Source organism: Sorex araneus, chromosome 11 (assembly GCF_027595985.1).
Source record: "Sorex araneus isolate mSorAra2 chromosome 11, mSorAra2.pri, whole genome shotgun sequence".
In the NCBI taxonomy this organism is placed as follows: domain Eukaryota; kingdom Metazoa; phylum Chordata; class Mammalia; order Eulipotyphla; family Soricidae; genus Sorex; species Sorex araneus.
In genome coordinates this window covers 37,800,891-37,821,703 of record NC_073312.1, presented here as the reverse complement: position 1 = coordinate 37,821,703, position 20,813 = coordinate 37,800,891, and the positions used below count along the sequence as shown (strand labels likewise).

General features: G+C 49.7%; 1 protein-coding gene across 4 annotated transcripts in view; it reads right to left on the bottom strand.

Annotated features, from left to right (window-relative positions):
* Nucleotides 1-1,327: 1,327 nt before the first annotated feature.
* The window catches only part of ALOX5 (arachidonate 5-lipoxygenase), a 48,235-nt gene continuing 28,749 nt past the window's right edge, over nt 1,328-20,813 (bottom strand). The window contains exons 5-14 of one of the 4 annotated variants that reach the window (XM_004607381.2): nt 12,578-12,684; nt 10,205-10,377; nt 6,770-6,916; nt 6,060-6,263; nt 5,369-5,455; nt 4,013-4,191; nt 3,617-3,738; nt 2,964-3,064; nt 2,543-2,713; nt 1,328-1,507 (exon numbers count right to left, since the gene is read on the bottom strand). In XM_004607381.2, the coding sequence (XP_004607438.1) occupies nt 1,328-1,507; nt 2,543-2,713; nt 2,964-3,064; nt 3,617-3,738; nt 4,013-4,191; nt 5,369-5,455; nt 6,060-6,263; nt 6,770-6,916; nt 10,205-10,377; nt 12,578-12,684 (1,471 nt within the window). The remainder of the gene's footprint in view (nt 1,508-2,542; nt 2,714-2,963; nt 3,065-3,616; nt 3,739-4,012; nt 4,192-5,368; nt 5,456-6,059; nt 6,264-6,769; nt 6,917-10,204; nt 10,378-12,577; nt 12,685-20,813) is intronic. The other 3 variants (XM_055119396.1, XM_004607382.2, XM_004607383.2) reach the window with 3 other exon arrangements.

The following is a 20,813-nucleotide window of genomic DNA, read 5'->3' as shown; positions in this document are numbered from 1 at the left end:
GGGAGATTTTTATTTTGATCTTTTACTTATTAATGCAGACAGTTATGCAATATCTATATTTTCTAATATAAAGCCAAGATACCCTTTATTTGGATAAAATACTTATAATTTTATAAGGCTATTCAGATTTTCCCCTTAAAATTTTCTTAATTTTTTTAACTTTTACTAGATTTTACATTTGTAGGATTTACCTACTTCATGTAAGTTTTTATGTGTTAGCACAAAATTACTAAAAAATTTGTATACCACTAAAAAGGAAATTTCTCTTTATCAGCTTAATCATTGATTTACAATTGGGTGTAATTTCAGATTAGCTCTATTCATCTATGTGTGTGTAGGTGTCACCACTTCCCCAACAGCAACCACAAAATAACATCTTTCCTATATTTGAGATAAAAAAAATTTAAGGGAAAAAGAAGCAATAAGGGAACAACATTAAGGGAAAAAGAAACAATAAGGCAACAGTAAATTGTCACTCATCAGAAATGAAGATTTACTTAGCATACATGGGGGCTTGGGAGAAGTCCTGGGACGCTGGTGGAGGGAATAGTGATGAGGGAATACTGATGAGAGGGAATACTGATGAATCTGATGTTGAAATGATGTTTTCATGAGAAGTGTGATTAACAATATTGTAAATCTTGGTGCCACAATAAAAATGAATAAAAATTGCATGTTAAATATAAAGAAAGGGAAGGATCTTTCTAGGCAGAGGAGGGGAAAGCAGTGCCATGCCACCTGGGGACAAGGAGCTGTTGGATAGATGTAATAAAATTTTTTTTTGGCTTGGGGGATGGTCTATAAGCTAATTAAGGTTATTGGAAAGTTTGAGATGGGAGATACGTTTAAAATAAGCTTTATTTTTTTGACACTCCTTTTTTATTCAATGGGAATTTACAGGGCATCTATATGCAAAAAATAGGACCAAGCATAAATAGAGTAGAAAATAACTGTTCTGTGTCCCCAACAAGAATAGGCCTCTTATCAGTTATCCTGGTTTGCTGTTGCCCCCAGTTATGGAAAAGCTGAGCCAGGCAGAGGGCAGGAAGTACATAGTCCTCACCAGAGAGCCAGGGGCCCATGCACTGTTCACACATGTTGATCCAAGTGTATGGTTCATTCACCACTGGAGATAAACAAGAAAACACACCAAAGTTTAGCTGTAAGGTAGCTGGTTAGCCAGGGACCTGCGGCAGTAGTCCAGGAATCTCGGGGGACATCTAGAGGAGTCGCTGCCAGGCGGCCTGACCAGGAACATGCCCACCAGCACAGGTGGGAGTTTGGATGCTGAGCCAGCCTTGAGCAGTCAGCCATACAAGAGACTTACTCAGATGGCCACACTGTTGGGAATCCGGTCTGGAGACAAGTAATAATAGGGTAGCTTCTTGTTCTTGTTGCGCTCGGCAATCACACTGACTATGGCATCAAGATTCTTGCGGAATCGGGCCATGGCCTCCTTCACAGGCTTCTCGATGAAATGCTCCTCTGGGTACATGCCTAGAAACAGCTGAGGGTCCAGACATGGATGGACAGGTTAAGCCACGATGGGGTCATGGAAATGGACAGATGTTTCCATGTGTCCCCAGTTTCCCTTCCCCCGAGACTGCCCTTTGGGAGGCGCAGAAAGGAGCTGGTGCTCATCTGCCCATCTCCACCCTCTGCCACTAGCTGATGATATCCAGAAAGTACTCCTAGGCCATGACCTTGCACTTAGGTGAGAAAAATAACTGTCCCACTGAATGGCAGCTACAGTACATGTGATGAAGATAATTAGTGTGATGAGTGTGGAGGCTGCTGGGTGGTCCTGACAGTTTGGTGGGCATGTAGAATCCTGCTCAGGGCCATGACTCATGTCTTCCTCTCTGGGCTTCAGGTAGCAAGAGCATAGCACCGGCTGTCTCTCTAGCCCAGCATAGCCACAGATTCTATGTAAACACACGTCTGCAAATCAAAACAAGGCTTTTTTTTCTTACATATTTTTTGTCATATCTGGCAGTGCTCAGGGCTTACTCCTGGCTCTGTGCTCAGGGATCATTCCTGACAGGGCTCAGAGGACCATATGAGGTACTGTGGATTGAACTTGGTTTAACCACATGCAAGTCAAAAGATCTGGGGCTGGTTGAGCTGACCCAGTGATTCCATGCAACACTGAGCTCACAGTGGTGTGTCTCTGACACACCCATTGTAGATATTGGATTAGACCAGGTGTATGCACGGGAATCACTGGAAGAATACTCAGGAAACAGTTACCTTTGAGGTGCAGGGAGAATCCCACCTGGAAGAGGCTGGTCAATAGCTGGGCCAAGGCATGCACCCTTGCTGGGAATGTTACCAGCCGCAGAGTCTCCTGCACTTTTCTGTACCATCCATCCTGAGCTCCATCCGAGCTCAGGCCTACGGACCTTGTGGGGCCTCCCAGCCTTGGAAATCAGGATGTCTGGCTGGCAGCCTGAGCCCTGAATCCCAAAACCCTGAGTTTGGGGAATGGGCCTAATCTGGGATGATCTTCCCTTCAGAAAGGGTAGGAAGGCCACCCCCTCACCTCGTTTTCCTGGAACTGGCTCAGTGCCCACACCGCACCCAGATGCCAACAGGAGCGGCCTCGGTCTGGTAGAGTGTCCACGATCTGCTCGATGGTCACCACACCCTTCGCTGTTGGTGGTGGGGCCCTCATGGTCGGCGGAGCATTGGGGATCCAGGAGCACCAGTCATACTGTGGGGACAGTCACGATGCAGTGGGTCACTGTTCCACCAGTGACCAGCTGTGCTGCCACCTGTCAGGCCAGGCTAGACTGGCCACAGTTCCCCTTCTCCTCTGCTTGGCGCAAAGTATCCAAGCTGCAAACCCCAACCCCTCCAGGAAGACCAGGAAGGGGGATGACTCACCTCTACTCCTCTGCAGGGGTCAGGGTGACCTTTGGTCCCCACCCGTCCCACTGCAGGATTCACCTGCCCTTGCTCACCTGACCAAAGTTCACTGCGGCGTGCTGGGCTGAGGCCGTGAAGATCACCACAGTCAGGTACTCAGATAGCTTCTCCCTGGTCTTGATGGACTTGGGGAAGCCTGAGGCAGAGTTGTGGACTAGCTGAGACCCAGCGCTGCACAAGATCCCAAACAGGCAGACCCCTATCCTGGGGCTCCACCATACAAGTACCGCACTGCAGTGTAGCACTGTCGTCCTGATGTTCATTGATTTGCTCGAGCGGGCACCAGTAACGTCTCTATTGTGAGACTTGTTGTTACTGTTTTTGGCATATCGAATATGCCACGGGTAGCTTGCCAGGCTCTGCCATGTGGGCGGGATACTCTCGGTAGCTTGCTGGGCTCTCCGAGAGGGACGGAGGAATCGAACCTGGGTTGGCCGCATGTAAGGCAAATGCCCTAGCTGCTGATACAAGTACTAGAGGCTTCAAATATGAGCAAGACATACCAGGGCCAGCAGCTTGGCCAGTGGGCTGAACTTTTGAATCATGGGCTGTAGGAAGTCCCCTGAGGGATTCTGGTGGGTCTCTGGCACCATCCCTGCATGCTCAGGCAGATGCCACGAGACAAGGGAAGTTGCCCAAGGGAAGTCAGCGGTGCAGAGCAGAGCAGGAGCAGAGGGGCAGTCCCTACCTGAGGCCTTCCTGCCCCGCATGCCGTATACGTAAACATCCTTCAGGAAATCCTGCAGCTCCTGGTCCTCCACCACCACCTGGTCACTCTCGTAGTAGATATTTATCACCTCGGTCGTGAACCTGGCTCAGGGTGATGCAGCCAGGGATGCAGAACAGGACTTTGTGTAGTGCCCCATCAGTGACCCTGTCAGTCCTTAATATCCAGACTCAGTCTGCACCCCCGTCCCTACATGGTATAACCCCCCACAATCCCTGACATCCTGGTCTTTCATCACTGCCCTAAGGAGGCAATGGACCAAGTTTAGCCCAGCTAACGACTGCTGAGGCCCCTGATGTCCATCAAGGGCTCCATGTCCACCCCAGAGCAGCCCTGGCAGCCCCTGTGTGTACTCACTTCCGGATGGCCTCCCACACCAGAAGCCCGTCATCCCGGTAGAAGTAGTAGGGAATGTCCTCTGTGCTGTCCATGCCCCGGGCCTTGATGGCCTCAGGGAAGCACAGTGAGGTGTAGGTCAGGTCCTGCACGGCCCTCTGTACCATCTGCACGTGTCCTCCGCCCCCTGTGGCATTGGCCTGGAGACGGGGGAGTCACAGGGACCTGTGAGCCGAAGTGTATCCCCCACACCAACCTTTTCGTCTGGAGCTCCCCGGGAGAAAGTGAAAGGGTGCAACCTGTGTTCTGTGAGGTGGGATTAGAGGGAGGGTTCACTCAGACCACCAAGGACCCCCGGTGAGGAGGTTCTAGGGAGCAGTGGCTCAGGGCAATGAGGGTGCAAGGGTGAAGGCAGGGACCACTGGCTAGTCACCCTCTGCTGGGGTCTGGGGAGGCTTGAGAGGTACCTGAGGAGCAGGCCAGCCTGGCCCATGGCTGAGCTATGCCCCCATGCAAGGGCGCAGAATCTGCAGAAGGGAACCTGGGAGCTGGGGTGCTAGACAGGGGGGTCCAGGATGGTTGTTTCACCCAGGCCGGACCTAGCTCTGTTGTTCCTTCTACTTTCTAATTGGACAGTTGGGAAATGATGGTCCCTGTGAAGGACAAGAGTCCGGATCTTGCTGTGACAAGGTCCTGTCTCCCCTTTCAACCTGGCAAAGCCTATTTACAATGCCAGTCTAGGAGCCTGAGGCCGTACCCTGGCTTGATACCTGATATCATGGTCATACCAGGGTCATAACCTCCCCTAATACCTAATACTATAGTCATTAATACTCAAATCATTTGAATTTCTGGATCTACTTTGGTCTGAGACTCCCGCCCCTGTTTGGTCAAGTAGATGAGATAATGCATTTCCTTTTCAGTTTCAGCTGGGTTGACATGGTCATTTGCAATACAAACAAGTGGCCAACCATGGCAGCCTAGCCAGCTCTCACAGGAGGAAGGACAGGAGCAAGGGCCTGGGCGGGCTGCCATGAGGATCTGTTTACAATGGGGATGACATGCTGGGATGTGGGGTGTGGGGTTCTAGGGTTCTGCTGTTGGGGAGAGTGATGGAGGGTGAGAGGCTCCGAGGGAAGGGGAACAGGGTGGGTGGACGGACACAGGACCCTAGTTCATGAAAGGCGAGAGGGGATGGGTGAGGAGGAGGAAGTGGTGGTGAGCAGCCGTGAGGAGAGGCTGGTGGAAGGGGCTGGCCTCCAGCCCTTCCCAGACCTCCAGCCCTCAGAGCCAGGTCTCTAACAGGAAACCCTGACCAGCTGGGGGCAGAGGCTGCTAAGGTTCCAAGGCCTGGGCTTCCCCCAGAGCCCCACTCACTTTATCGAAGAGGCCGTACTCGCAGATGAGTTGCTCGCGGGCCTTGGTGTTGATGGCGATGGTGAAGCGCACGTGCGCAACCAGGAGCTTGGGAGGGAGGAGGGGACGGGCTCAGAGAAGGCCTGGCCAGCCCAGGTGCCCCCAGGCCTCTCATCACCAGCCCTGTTGGGGCATTGTGGAGGGTGCCGTGTTGCCAGAACTCAGTGGGGCATAGTGACATGCTGATCTTGGCTTCGGGGTAGGGACCGGCGGCCTTTGGGACGTGACCTTCGGGATCCCCAAGAGATCTCCATGCTGGGTCAGCAGCACTGATAGTGATCAGAGTGGCAATAGTGCTGGCATGGAGCGGAAGGATGCAAGAGGCAGCTTGAAGCTTCTGAATGTATGACTTTGATCCTGACTCTGCTCCCCCAACCTATGCTGCCTGTTGGAGTCAAGGAGGAGACGAGGGCACCGGGCATTGAGCCTACAGTGATGCCAGCAGTCAGTGCAGATAGGGCTGAGGAAGAGATAGGCAAAGACACTGAGGACTGCCACTAGAGCCAAGACAAGGATCACACTGAGCTCATATGCCTTCTCAAGCTCTGCCATCCAGGAAAACAGTGCTGCTGCATCTCCCCAGAGGTGGGGGGTAGGAAGCTTCTTCCCCCAATCCAGATGCTCTCCCCCACTCCAATGAGGTTTGCTCTACCTTGAAAATGGGGTGCACGGCAGGCAGCTGGCGGTACATGGCAATGCCGAAAACTTCGGATACCAGATGTGTGCGCAGGAGGTGGGTGATGGTTTGATGGACGTGGAAGTCACTGGAACGCACCCAGATTTTGGCCAGAAGCCAGTCATATTTTGCATCCGATGGGAGAAAGATTGGGTTCTCTTCTCCTGGCTCTTGGTTGAGCTGATGCAAGGAAGAAAGAAAAGACATTGCTATCTTTCGCGCCAGCCTTGGCTGTGGGAGAACCTGGCTTTTCAGAAAATTTCAGAAGCATCCACATTTCTTAAATAGTGACTTTAAGTCATGAGAGGATAATGGAGTAGGGCAGAGAGGCCATCCCAGGATGTCTACTTCCTGTGCCAACTACTTCACGTTCAACCTGGACGGCTTCTGGAACCTTTCCGAGTGTGTCCATGTCACCATTTGTAAGAGGCGACAGTACTAACTTACAGAGTTATTTGGGGAAATGGTGGATGTGGCATGAAAAAAATTGTAGGGAACAGGGATACTAAATGTTCTTTCTGTCCCTTGCTGACAGTCCTCCCCGGGGTGAGCTCTAAAAAAATTTAGTGGACTTTTTTTTTCCTGTCTCACTGGCAGCTCTTCAGCTTTCTGCACCCTCCTGGGTGATTTGGGGCAGAGCTGCATGTCCTCAGCATCCAAGAAATAGGCAGGCCCAGGAAGCCTACCTGGATGGCAATGGGAACAATCTTGTTGGCCAGATTCTTGTACAGCAGGCAGATGGGTGCGGCCAGGAACTGCATTGTGCAGGGGTCTGTTTTATTAGCATCGATACCGTCCAGCAGCTGAAAATCCACGATGAAAATGTTCCCTTGCTGCAGGAGACAGGAGGACATGTGTGTTCAGATTAGTTCCAGTTAGAGACAGAGCCAGCGAAAATGAAGTGGCTGGAAAGGCCCCTGGTATCTCAGCAGAATCTAGCATAATAGTTCTTTGGTCTTGTCATTCAAAGGCTGAGTTATGTAAGAGTTTTCATAGGATGTGGGAGCTTGGGGAGGGGCTTTTTCCTTAAAAAGGGGCAAGGGCAGTGGCCTATTCTGCATTTGTTCCATCTGAGACCTGGTCTAACACTCTTGAGAGGTGTTGAAAGACCACACAGAGTGTCTAATTAAAAAGCAGACAGCTTAGGGCTGGAGCCATAATTCAGTGAATAGGGCATTTGCCTTGCACGTGGCCGACCCAGGTTTGATCCCTGGTATTCCATCTGGTCCCCTGAGCACCACCAGGAGTAATTCCTGTGTGCAGAGCTGAGGGGTAACCCCTGAGCATAGCTGGATGTTACCCCAAAAGAAAAACCAAAAAAAATAAAAAAAGTAGACAGCTTAGATGAAGTAGACGAGAGAAGTCAAGTGCCAAGAAGTGACACTGTGGGACTCTCTCAGAAAGTTGTGGGTCTGGGTATCAGAGTGTCAGCATCATGACAGGGGCCACCCTTGGGAGGAGAGATGGAAGGATTTTAGGAGTGGGAGGGCCTGCAAGAGGAAGGGGCTGCGGGGCTGGAGTCCTGAGGGTTGAGGGGGGCTCTTATGGACAGAGGGGTCATAAGACTGGCATGTTCTCTGTTCTGGTCTGAAGCTGGTGGTACACAGGAGCCACTGGTAAAAAAGTCACTGAATTTGTGAATGCTCCCAATTCATCCTCTTTCCTGTAGTCATTACACTTCACCCCCAAAATGCATGTGCTAGGGATTGGGGAACTAGAAACCTGCTCCTACCAGACTACACTCGAGTCCTCCAGAGGGACCTGGAGCTGCAAGGGACCAAACACTGAAGAATTAGGGCAGAGGCAGCAGAGATAGAGAAGGGAACACCTAGTAGAGAATGTTGGGAGGACCTACTCGGGTTGAAAGCTGCGTACCAAAAGTAGACTATAGACCGAACATGATGGCCACTCAATACCTCTATTGCAAACTACAACATCCAACAGGAGAGAACAAAAGGGAATGTCCTGCCGCAGAGGCAGGGTGGGGCGGTGGGAGTTGGGGTGGGGATGGTGGAAGGATATTGGGAACATTGGTGGAAGAGAATGGGCACTGGTGGAGGGATGTAAACCAAAAGGAAACATGAAAGTTCATAAGTTTGTAACTGTACCTCACGGTGATTCACTGATAAAAATTTAAAAAAATATATACAAAAATAAACAAAATATAGTATTGTGAAAAAAAAGCATTGGGGCAGAAGATGAGAAGTGCTTCTTCCATAGCTGCTTGCCTATCCTTCCTTCCTTCCTTCCTTCCTTCCTTCCTTCCTTCCTTCCTTCCTTCCTTCCTTCCTCCCTCCCTCCCTCCCTCCCTCCCTCCCTCCCTCCCTCCCTCCCTCCCTCCCTCCCTCCCTCCCTTCCTTCCTTCCTTCCTTCCTTCCTTCCTTCCTTCCTTCCTTCCTTCCTTCCTTCCTTCCTTCCTTCCTTCCTTCCTTCCTTCCTTCCTTCCTTCCTTCCTTCATTCCTTCCTTCCCGCCCTTCCACCCTCCCTCCCTCCTTCCCTCTTCACTAACATTGCATTCACCACCAGTGTCCTTTCTTCCATCAATGCTCCAAGGACTCCTCCCATCCCCTACCCCAGGTAAGCTCAGTTCTGTAAACCTTTAACCATTTGTTATACCCTTACTATGCTTCTTTACATCCCACAAATAAGAGATCATTCTGTATCCGCCCCTCTTCTCTGACTGACTTCACTCAGTATAATACCCTCCACTTCTATTCACATACTGGTAAGTTACATGATTTCATCTTTTCTTGTAGTTGAGTAGAAAGCAGTTCATTTTAAAACAAGTAATGGAGGACCCCTCTGTCCATAAGAGCATAAAATATATGCTGGGAGGATATTGTGTGGTTCCTATGTCAGAGAAGGATGAAGAGGAGCTCAGTAGATTTGTACTTCAACACCATAAAGGATTGTAACTTTGTTACCTAAGCTATGATAAAAATTTGAAAAACAAAACAAAACAAAACAAAAACTCAAGGAAGATGCATTTTCACAACTCTGCCAACAGAGGGCGCACTGTAACCAATTTACAGACGCTTTATGAGCCCAGCTGGTTTTTAAAGCTCTGATTTGATCCGGTTTGAAGTTTAAACCCCGAGGTCACTGAATGAATGATAAAGTATCCAGAGATTAAATCTACAGAGAAACACTGCTGTGTACAAGTGGTCTCCTAAATCAGGAATATTTGGTGTGAGGGCTGGGAGGAACACCCGTAAATGGGAACTGATCAGCCCTCTGTGGGTGAGGCTGTAGGCAAGGTGGGAAAACAAGATGGAAAGAGTAGAAAACACCAGACCCCTGGGCAGGTGGTGGGCCTGGCTCTATGGGGATGGGGACACTGATGAGTTTTCCTTTGTCTCTAGCAAGGAAGTTCCTGGCGCCAAGTGCATCAGATCACAGAGGAGGTGGTTTGTACCCCTGGTGGCCCAAGATTAGGTTAGTCATGTCATTCTGAGAACTGACCTTGCAATGGAGGGACAAAAGGACTGGAGAGAGGAGATTGGGTGGAAGCAGATGTTACCGACATTACTTATTTATTTTTTCATGTTCATTTATGTTCAGGGCTTACTTCTGACTCTATACTCAGGGGATCATATGGGTGCTGAGGATAGAACCAGGGTCGGCTACATGTAAGGTGAACATCCTATCTGCTGTGCTATCCAACATTTCTAATTAGAAAGTCAAACATTCAGTCCAGTCCCCTGCCATGCTCCAGCCCCCCTTCGCCTTTATTTTGTCTGATACAAGGTTTGCTTGTTTTTCCAGGGTCCTTACCTTTTATAAGGCAAAGTGGCCCTCATATAATTGGTCCCTTTCTGGTCAGACTCTTTGTAATGTTAATACTGACCTTGAAAATATTTATAGTTTGCTCCTAAACACCATGGAGAAATGCCACCCTCAATTCCTCCTCCTCTGTTGGAAATAACATTTTCATAAGGGTAGAGTATACTTTATTTATTATATTTTATTCAATTTCAGATGGAAATCCAGATAAGCCTGGAAATAGTGGCCTGGGAACCACTGAACACTGACTAGCAAGAAGTGGTTTCTGCCCAGTTTGATGCTGCCGTCTGAGCCCAGCCTTTGCCTTGGCTTCCATTCCTGGCCAACCAGGTCTTACCTCAACCTCCTGTTCTAGGGTGAGCTGCCGCTCCAGACTGCACTCCACCATTTCTGTGGTCACAGGAAGCTTCTTGGGCAGCTCTGTGCAGCGCTGGATCAGCACGGGGTTGCAGCCATTCAGGAACTGGTAGCCAAACATGAGGTCTTCCTGCCAGTGATTCATGACCCGTTCTATAGCGAGAGAATTGCAGCTCAGCCAGAGCTGGAGTAGAGGCAGCCCAGATCATGGTCTTCCTGATCCTAGCCAAGGCTATTTGTGCTGGCTTCCCTCTCACAGGCTGACCATTAGCTGACCTGCCATGTCCAAGGGCTTGTCTCCTTGCCCATCACTGGATCAGGCCATGGTTCTGCCCTTTCCTTTCTGGACAGACCCTTAGAGTTCAGAAATTCCCTGGGCTTCTCCTCTCCCAAGAACAAAGAAACAAAGGAGATTGCTTTAAGTTGGGAAAAAAAATCTTCTGCATAGCAGAGAAAAAGGCAACTGATGAGTTAGATAAAATATTTGCAATCTATATATATGCTAAAGGATTGATCTATAAAATAGATCAAAGGGAAAAACCAAAAGTACTTCAATAACTCAATTACAAACTGAGAAAAGATCTTGAACTGATGTTTCTCCAAAGAAGAGAAATAAGTGGATCGGTAGGTATATGAAAAAATACTCAATGTCACTAATCAACAGGCGAAAGCAAACCCAAACCACAGTGAGATATAATCTCACACCTGTTAGAATGACTGTTATTAAAAAAAGAAAGCCCAAACAAAAGAGAAGTGTTGGCAAGGATGTGGGGAAACATAAGGGGACCCTTATGCCTTGGTGGCAATGCAAAATATGCAGTCGCTATGGAAAACAACATGGAAGTTCCTTAAAAGATTTAAATATAACAACCACTACGATTCAGCAGTTCCACTTGTGGGTACACATTCATTTAAAAGAACTAACAACAAAAAACAGAAGATGGGATTCTATCCAGCCTTCAAAAGAGAACTTTGGGGTCGAAGATATGACTTAGGGGGTAGAAACACTTGCCTAGCATGTGCGAGGCTTGAGTTAAATCAGTGGCACAACCTCAAAGCATGTCCAGAGTACTACTACCCTGCCAGGTCAGAGAATCAGTGGGTGTGGGCTCTGAACTCTTAAAGCACCACTAGATGTGGCCCCTATTTATTTTATTTGGGGAGCTGGACTCCCAAGCAGTGCTCACAGGCCCTGTGACTGTTTGCAGAACTAGCTGGAACTTCCACATGAGCCCTTGAGTATGCAGCCTTGCCACATGGTACTACCAGAAGCATCCTGGCAGTGCTTGGGGGCCTTTAGGCCGGTACCTGACAGTTTCAGGGGAACTGTTCGGTGCCAGTGATGGAACTGGGATCAGTTTCCTGCCAAGCATGTGCATTAAACCGTGTGCTATCTTCCTGGCCCCTGTGACCCCATTTAAGCAAAAAGGAAATGCTTTGATGCAAGCATAAGTTCAGTTCTTCCTTTGCTCTGTGTGACTGCCCCAAACAGCCTGGAGCTGTTGTGCATAGAGAAATAGGAGGACACTTTCTTCTTGATTCCACTGAATGTGAAGTGTCTGAAGTAGATACAGTCACAGCAGATTGGTAATTACTAGGGGCTGGGGAGGGGCAGAGGGAAGTTTCTTATCAGGGAGCATAAAGTTTCAGTTAGGCAAGATGAAAAAGTTCTGTTTAGGATATGGCTCAATGGTACAGTATATGGTCACATGTGTAGGGCCTGAGATGAACCCTGGTACCAGAAAAAAATAAACCCCTATAGATCTACTGCTTAATATTACACCTATAGAAGAAGAATGGAAAGAAAAGAACTCTTGATCTTGGCCCCAGGACGAGGGAGGAGCAAGCAGGGGTGATGGTGGAGGTGGAGGGTGGGGAGTTGGGTGGGGTGGTTGGAGTGCAGGGCAGATACATTGATTTCATTCCTCATCTTGTTCTTTCACCTTTTCTCTGCCCTTCCTGGAAATTGTGATGCTATTGCTCTTGCAAACACATCCTAGTCTAAAGGACCCCAATGTTGCTTTGATGAAGATGCTTAAAAAATAAGTTAACTTCTGCCTTTGCTCTGTGTGGAAGTATTGCAAATGATTGCGGTAGCCACAAAAGATTCTGATGACTTTGAGACTTTTGATAATGAGATGAGGTGGAGGGGACTCAACCACGACCATATCAAGACAAGGAACTGTGGTTTTGAGAGTGATCACAGCAAAGCAAAATTCATGAGATGAGGGGGTCCTAGTGTGGGTGAAGAGGGCTGGGTAGTTGGGCTGAGGGGGGTGGGGCAGAGCTTTCCAGCCCCAAGGCAAACTCTGGCAGAAAAATCATTGCCCTTTTCCCCAGCACCATCACTTACCAGAAATAGTATTGCTGATCTTGACGAAGATCTTCTCAAAGTCAGCAAAATCATTCCAGGAAGATTGGAACATATGCATGAAGCGGTTGATGAACAGGTTCTCCATCCTGCAAGCCAGGGCACAGTGTCACCCCTCACTCAGGCCTCCTCCTCTGCTCAGTCCCATCAAACTGGCCTCGGACCTTGAGACACCCTATGGCAGCTCCATAGAGCAGCTGGTTGGCTGGTGGCACCAGGAGAGAAGCCAGCACCCATGGCTGCTGATCTCCACCTGCACCTTGTCTGGGAGAGGCTGACCACTCCTGCCAAGAGCCGCCTCGGGGGTCAAATCCCTTTCACGCATGTTATTCTCCATGAGTTCATTCAACCATCAAATACTTAATAAGAAAAGAATGGCTAGGTGGTTTTTGGCCACAACTGTTGGTGCTCTGAGTTTTCTCAACTTTGGGATGGGTGGTATGAGCAGATTCATTGAGATTAATCCTCATTTACTTTCTGTCTAAACCTGACTCTGTGCCAAAATGCTTATTCCCCAGGAGAGCAGAGTAACACAGAACCAGAGCTTGATAAAAAAAAAAAACAAAGAAACAAATAATAAGAGAAAAACTACAGGGGCTGGAGCAATAGCACAGCGGGTAGGGTGTTTGCCTTGCACACGGCGACCCAGGTTCAATTCCCAGCATCCCATATAGTTCCCCGAGCACTGCCATGAGTAATTCCTGAGTGCAGAGCCAGGAGTAACCCCTGAGCATCTCCTGGTGTGACCCTAAAAGCAAAAAAAAAAAAATGCAGCCTGCAGACAACAGGCCTGAGAGCTCAGCAGCCTGGGTAAAACCCAGGCTTCCTAAAGGAGGCAGGTGTAGGAGGGGTAGAGGAACTGGGAAGAGGACATTAGGCTGCACAGCCCAGCCAGGCCCAGGCCAGAGGTCTGGGAATCTGGGCTGGGCCCAGACAGCATTTGTTTGAGTGTCCCTGAGTGTATGAGGCTGAATCCTGTTGTCCGCTCAGGCCCACACTCTGAAGGCACACGGCGTCTTTGGTCAGCCCTGTGCATGTGGGGTTCCCTTGTTCTGCAGTGCCCTATGCCCACTTTCTTCTCCTCCTAATCAAGAGGACTGAGTGGATCTGGGGCTGTCCCGGAGTGGCCCACTCTTCCTGCGACCTCCGCTCCCACCCTGCTCCCCCAGACCTGGGGGCCCTAGTTAGCTCCGTAGTGCTGACATGAAGGATAAGGTTGTTTGTCTGCGTGGATCCCGGGCTGTGCCTTCAGCCCCAGGAGGGCGGCAGCATCACTCCACTCTGAGCATCGCGAGCATCGCACGTTGCAGGGATACAGGGATACAGGCCCCATGGAAGGCTGCCGGTGCCCGGGGTGTGGACCCTGTGAGATGCTTCTTTGGGTGCTGCGCTTCCTGCCCATCAACTTCCTCCCCTGGAGGCAGCCATACCCCGAGAGGGTGGTGCCCACCCCGCACCCACTCCAGGACACTGTCCTCAAGAAGGTGGGAAGGTGTGAGCCAGCGTCAAGGAGAGAGGCTCAGAGAGAGACTCTTCAGTCACCCTGGCCCCAGCGGAACCACAGCCCTGAGCTTCCGGTGTGTTGTCAGGTTGACTCTGTCTGGGGATACTCAGCGCACCCTCCTCCTGGGGAGCACTCTGGAAGGCCTGAAGCCCTGTTCGGCGGGAGAGCTTGGCAGAGACGTGGGAGAGCTGAGTTCCTCCAGCACTTGCAGACTGCGCCTCAGTTCAGCCTCTCTTCTCCTGGGTGCTGAGTTTCTGGGACCCTGAGAAGCCCCCTGAGATCTTTAAGCTGATAATCTCCATGAGTTGGCCTCACTCTCTGCCTGCAGGTTATTAAGAGGCTGGAAGCCCTGGAAGCTTCTGGAATGCAGACTGGATGTTGCTGATGCACACAGTGGGCTCCACTTCCCTTGGAGCTGGGATGCATCCAGTCCCTAGAGGTATCTTCCCTGTCGCTCCAGCCCCTTTCAGGGCGTGGAGAGTGTTCACAATGCTGGCCATGCTGGGACTGTCATTGCCAGGCAGGTCACTGGCTTGGAAATGCACCAGATAAGCTCCTCCTCCCTCCCCATTTTTTTAAGCTTCATAAAATTTATTTTTATTTTTTTTTCCTCCCTCTCCATTTAAAAATAAAATTTAAGTGGCCATCATGTTCTGTCTATAGTCTACCTTCAGCATACATCTCCCATCCTGAGTGGGCTCTCCAAGCTCCCTTTACTTGGTGGTTCCTTCTCTATCTGAGCTGCCTTTTCCCCCTGCACATGAGGCAGGCTTCCAAGCCATGGAGCAATCCTCCTGGTCCTTATCTCAACCGTCCTTGGGTGTTAGTCTCCCATTCTGCACAAATGAGTGCAGTCCTTCTATGCCTATCCCTCTCTTTCTGACTCATTTCATTTAAGCACGAAAGTTTGTAAGTCTGGAACTGTACCTCATGGTGATTCATTAAAAAATTTTTTTAAAAATAATAAAATAAAATTTAAACTTTTTATTATTCATCCTTTTTTGGTCTTTTCTCCCCAGTGGTGCTCAAGGAGTCCAGGCACCAATCCTGGTAACACTCCGCCAACAGGGTGTGGGTCAGTGTTAGGGCCAGAGGGTGCAGTGCTGCTCGGGCCTTGTAGTGGGGATGATCACCAGGGCCACCCCAGCAGTGCTTGGAGAGCCTCCAGAGTCACACCCGGCAATGCCCGGGAGGCCCTGTGGTGCTGGCACACTCAAGGCTCTTGCCGTTCAGCGAGCTCCTTGGTGGCTTTGTGATAGTTCTAAATTATAATTTAACTGTAATTCCTTTTCTACTCTTCCTTTTATCTGTTGTTGCAAAGACTAGGATTCACACATTCTGGCTATGGTGTGCCAGAGTTGGACACTTTGTGGCACAGGGGTCCCAAACTACTGGCTTCCGTCAGATTGGCATAGGTGGGCAATGCCAGGGATCAATCTCAAGCTCTCGTGATTGCAGTCAGGCAAGATAGGCACCTTTGCTATGAGGCCATCTTGAGTTCTGAGGACCTTATTTTCAGACAGGTTTTGTTACTGTTTTGGAAATTGAGGTAATATTGGTTTACATCATTATGAAGTGTCAGAGGTGTTTTTTGATACCTCATCAAGATAAGTTGTCATGCTATAGCCCCATCAAAGTGCCAGAATCTATCCAACCACAGTTTTCTGGGCTCTGCTCTCAACTTCTCCCCCACACCCCACCACAAAAGGCAGCCTCCTTTCATTGCCCAAATCCAATGATAAATTGTGGACTGGTTTTATTTCCTCTCTTGAGATGCTTCTTTACATCACACATGTGATGAGAGGCCCCCCTCCTTCCCTCCCTCTCTTCTCTCTCCCCACCTCTCTCTCAACTTGCTGAGCTTCTTCCAGCTGTGATATTCCTTCCTCAGCAGCGGCTCCACTATTGCCCTGTCAGCTGAGCATTCTGAGACAGCAACCTTAAGCTAGAGTGCTCTTCCCTGCCACCTCTGGTCTCTAGGGTGGGAGAAGGACTTATTTCTGGGAGAGCCAAGGCCTGGGACCTTGGAGCCCCAAGGAGGCCCAGCAGTGAATGATGCCAGAAAGAGGTCCTGGGCCTGGGGTGACCCAGGGTCCCATTTGGCCTCCCACTGAGGAATCCTGTGGCGAAGTGGGCGTGAGTCACGGCCCCGCATGGGTCATACCCTCCCATCTGAATCCGTAGACTTCAGAGCTGGAGGTTGGCTCTGAAATCAGGTAGGTGTGGCCGACTTCAGAGGAAGCCACAGATCCAGGAAGTGCCCTTGTAGGAAAATATTTGCATGACTGTGCTGGCAAAATATTGCCATAAATTTACAGGTGGGACATAGGGATTTCAAAGGTCTGTGGAGGGTCCTGGCTCACTCGGGGTCACACAACACAGCCAGGTAACATGGGCAGAGCCAGGTAAAAGGCAGGATTTAGCCAAGCAGGACCTTGCCCTGAGCAGCTTGCCCTGCACCCAGGAGAAGTGGGCGCTCTGCTTTGCTCTGTTTCCCCTGCCTCTTGCTTCCAATAACTTCTTCATTTCCATTTCTGTTGGGCACTTTGGGGTGGGTGACCAAAGTTCACAGGGAGGGCTGGCCTGGTTCCAGGCAGAGCAGGTGGCTTGGAGAAAAGGAATGATCAGCCAGAGCTTCCCAGAAGGGACACTGAAGCCAGGCAGCCTGCAGCGGGGGTCCCATGAGAAGGGTGTTCTCTGTGCCTGGCTCTTAGCTTCCTCCCACAGAGTTGAGTCTGCTCACGGGCACTATAGCCTGGTTCCCATGTGAGAGGTCAGACTGGGAGCTGCAAGGTCACTCATCATAGACCCGGAAGCACTGAGTGGGCTGTCAGGCCCAGGTGGGCTTCAGATCTTCATCACCTCCAGGAGGGCCCAGGTCACTGGGTCTCTCCATCTCAGTCTATAAACTGGGATCTGATCTCAAGAATTTTGAGTGTGGGAAGCCCACCACAAGAGGAGAGAGGGCAACTGAGGGGGCTGCCAGTTGGCATCAAGCATAAGGGTCTTGATCTAAAGTCAGCCTCGTTGTTCCCTAGTTGTGTGGTCTTGGGTGTCTCTCTAGCCTTGTTGGATGTTTCTTCCATTTGAGAAATGGGCACAATGATTTCCCTGCCTCACAGGGTGGCCTGGTGTACAGAATGAGCCCTACCAACATCAGGCACTAGCACTAGGCTTACCACATGCGGCTTATATTTATCTGTCTATAGCCTGAGCTGCTCTGGGGTAGGGCCAGGGGCAAATCCAGTCTGTAACACTTAAGTTTGTCCTCTTCTCTCTTCCCTAAGGAATTTCTGTCAAACCATCCAACCCTTTCTCCCTTTACCTCCATTCACTGGAGAATCTTCACCAAGGCCTCTTCTTTCTTCTTTGTCCTCTGCCCCAGGTAAGTGCTCTTGTCCAGTGACTTCAGAGTTTTCGCAGTTGAAGGGCCTGGTTTGACCCCAACTTCCTGATCTCTCTGTAACATCTGACAGCCAGGTCATCTTCTGTTTTCTTGGCATTAAAATGCCAGCGTTCTTGGACCTCATCTCTGCTTCAAGCCTTTGTGGTGCTGCCTGCCCCTTGCCCACTCCCTGCCTTGCAACCTTTGCTCCACCTCCCTTTAGTCACCTCTCCCTCGTTCTCCCAGGCCGCCAGAGTCCAGGGCCTTGACTGCCATCTCCTCCCCTTCTTCAATCAGCGGGGTGAACTCAACTGCATTCAAGGACCAGGGTGGAGATCTTCTCTTAGACTGCTTGTTCTTCCCTGAAGTCGCCCCGACAGTTATTTCTCCTCTGCTTTCAGTTTACCCATGTCCTTTCCTAAGGAATAGTAACCACATGCTGTGGTGAGGGGCTAGCCACAGCTCATTGTCCAATAGATGGCGACCTTGGAGCTAGGATCACTTTCCATTAATCTTCAGGCCCTGCTCCTTGGGAGCACAGGGAGCACTAAAGGAGGAGCTGCTGATATTCTTCTTGGGGTCTGGCCTGTGAGGGTGGAGGGAGCTGAGAAGAGGTGACTGTGTGATGGGTCTGTACCTGAGAAGGCAGCTCTGGGACAATCTTTCCTGATCTCAGGAATGAGGGGAAAAAAACAATCCTCCGAAGCACCAGCGTACAAATACTGAAGGGAAGTCACCCCCTATGTGGCCAGTGTCATTGTAGGGACATGTCATAAATGGCAGTTAAATTCCAGAACAATTCCAGCCACAAAATCATCAGCCTCTAAGGGTTGATAATTAACTGTCCCAAGGACCCTGATTTGATCCCTGGCACTGCTGGCCCTCTAGGGCTTCTAGAAGCAACACGTAAGCACAGAGGAAGCTATGGTCCTGAGCACCACCAGGGGTGGCCTAATCTTCCCCCTAAACTCAGGCATTACCCAGATCTCCTGAATCCCAAACCCTGGAGGTTGGTTCAGGGATGCAGATCCTAACCAGAACTCTGGGCATTCAGAAACCATATACCGCCTTCTCATCATAACATACTAAAACACATCCTAAAGGATATTTCTATTTTCTGTATATGTGATATTTATCTATTGTATGTTTCTTTAATATACACTAGTCCACTGCTGAAGAAGATGCAGTTTTCCAAATTAGACTACAAAGCAAACCATTTTTCAGGGAAACATGACTATGCCTTCATCTTAACCTCTTGGTTCCTCCAGGATTCTGAGGGCCCATCCTCAGCCTCACCAGGCAGCTTCTGTCCCTTCCTCCACTACGATGCTGCCCACTTCTTGACTCCCCAGGTCTTCTCTCGGTGCCTCTCTCAGGAGCCCACATTTCCCCCACTATGGTGTCCTTTGAAGAAGCTGCTTTCCATCTAATTTTGTCCAACTTCAAACATGCAGTAAGGGAGTCTGTCTGTGGAGAAGGGCATAGCGGTGGGGGTGATTGCAACTACACACCCTTGTCTGACTCTCTGACTTTCCCAGGTCTCTTTTCTGCTGTCCATCTTTTTTTTTTTTTTTTGCTTTTTGGGTCACACCCGGCGATGCACAGGAGTTACTCCTGGCTCTGCACTCAGGAATCACCCCTGGCAGTGCTCAGGGGACCATATGGGACGCTGGGATTCGAACCCGGGTCAGCCGCGTGCAAGGCAAACGCCCTACCCGCTGTGCTATTCCTCCAGCCCCTCTGCTGTCCATCTAAGGGTTGGTCTCACGGCCCATTGAATGCTCCCTACAACGCCCCCCCCCCCCCACCTCTTCCCGGACCTGGTCCTCAGAAGCTGTTCTCAAACTCAACAGGCCTGCAGACTGAACTTACTTGCTCCTGGGCAGATCTTTTTGCAGCTTTGTCCCTTCTCACCTCTGGCCTGCTGAAAACTTAGGACTCTTTGGAGTTAGAAAAAGCTAAAACAGGGCCTCCAGAGATAGTGCAGGGTGCTGGCCATGGTTTAAGCCCACGCACTGCAAATGTTCCCCAGATCACACCCCAGGCCAAGTGTGATCCCTAAGCACAGAGCCAGGATTAAGCCTGAGCATTGCCAGGTGTGGCCCAAGAGCCACCCCTCTACCCACCCAACATGGGGAAAGCTAAAACAGATAGTACTGAGGACTATAGTTTGGAGGTAGTGACAATCTCTCCCTGGAAGAAGACATGTTCTTACATTTTTTAGTTTTTCCAGCTCTGTTTGGGCCTGACAGAGCCTTAGGACCACTTCTGAACTGACAAGGACCTCAGACCCCTGACAGGACACTCTCAGTGAACAGAGACTGCAGTGGAGTCCTCCTTCACCTCAATTATCCTTCTCATCATTACATTCTAAAACATACCCTAAAGGATATTTCTCTTTTCTGTACATGCGATATTTATCTATTGTATGTTCCTTAAATATACATTCATCTTCTCCCCACCCCACAGGCAAAAATGCATGAACTACCTGAGAAATTACCAAAATCCATATAAACTGTTATATCACCTTAGTTCTGTTGGGCATCGAACCAGACCCCTGTATCTCTCTTTGAAACTTGCTCTCTAACCTGCGTTGGTAAACAGCACACCCAAATTTAAGTAGTTTCCTTGCCAAGAAATCCTTTCTTTTCTTTTCTTCCCCCACCTTTTTGGTGGGGGGTAGGGCAGGGGGTGGGCTTGCTGTGAACACCTCTTGCTGTGTTCAGGGCTTACTCCTGGTTCTGAGCTCAGGGATCACTAAGTATGCTTGAGGGACCATCTATGTTGCTGGGCACCAACCCTGGGTCAGCCATGTGTAAAGCTGGTGCCTTATCCACTGTACTGTTGCTCCAGCCACAAGCCTTTCTTTCCTGTGCTTTCATTTTAATTATTAATTAATTAATTAATTAACTCTGATCAAGTCAAGACAGAGCCTTAGCAACACTTTTGTTCTAGTAACGATTCAAACCACTGACCCCAGACAGTATCAGTCAAGAGGGACTGCAGCGGAGCCCTTCCTGCCCTCAGTTACCCTCCTCCCCATTACAATCCTCACCCCGTTTTCCTTAGCTTCCCCTTTCAATGGCCACGCCAACAAGCCAGAGGCACAATGTCATGATCGTCTTGGGTTCTCCCCATTAGCCTCTCCTTAGAGTGACCTGACCTCCCACAGGATCTCCTCTGCCCAGACCATGTGCTACTGTATTTCCTACTCTTCAGTGTCCTGTCCGCATTCAGCAACTTCCACACCTCGGGGGTCTTTCATCTCATTCCTAGAAGCTTCCAGTGCAAACCTGGACAGTGTGGTCTGATTCCTCTCACAGACCCTC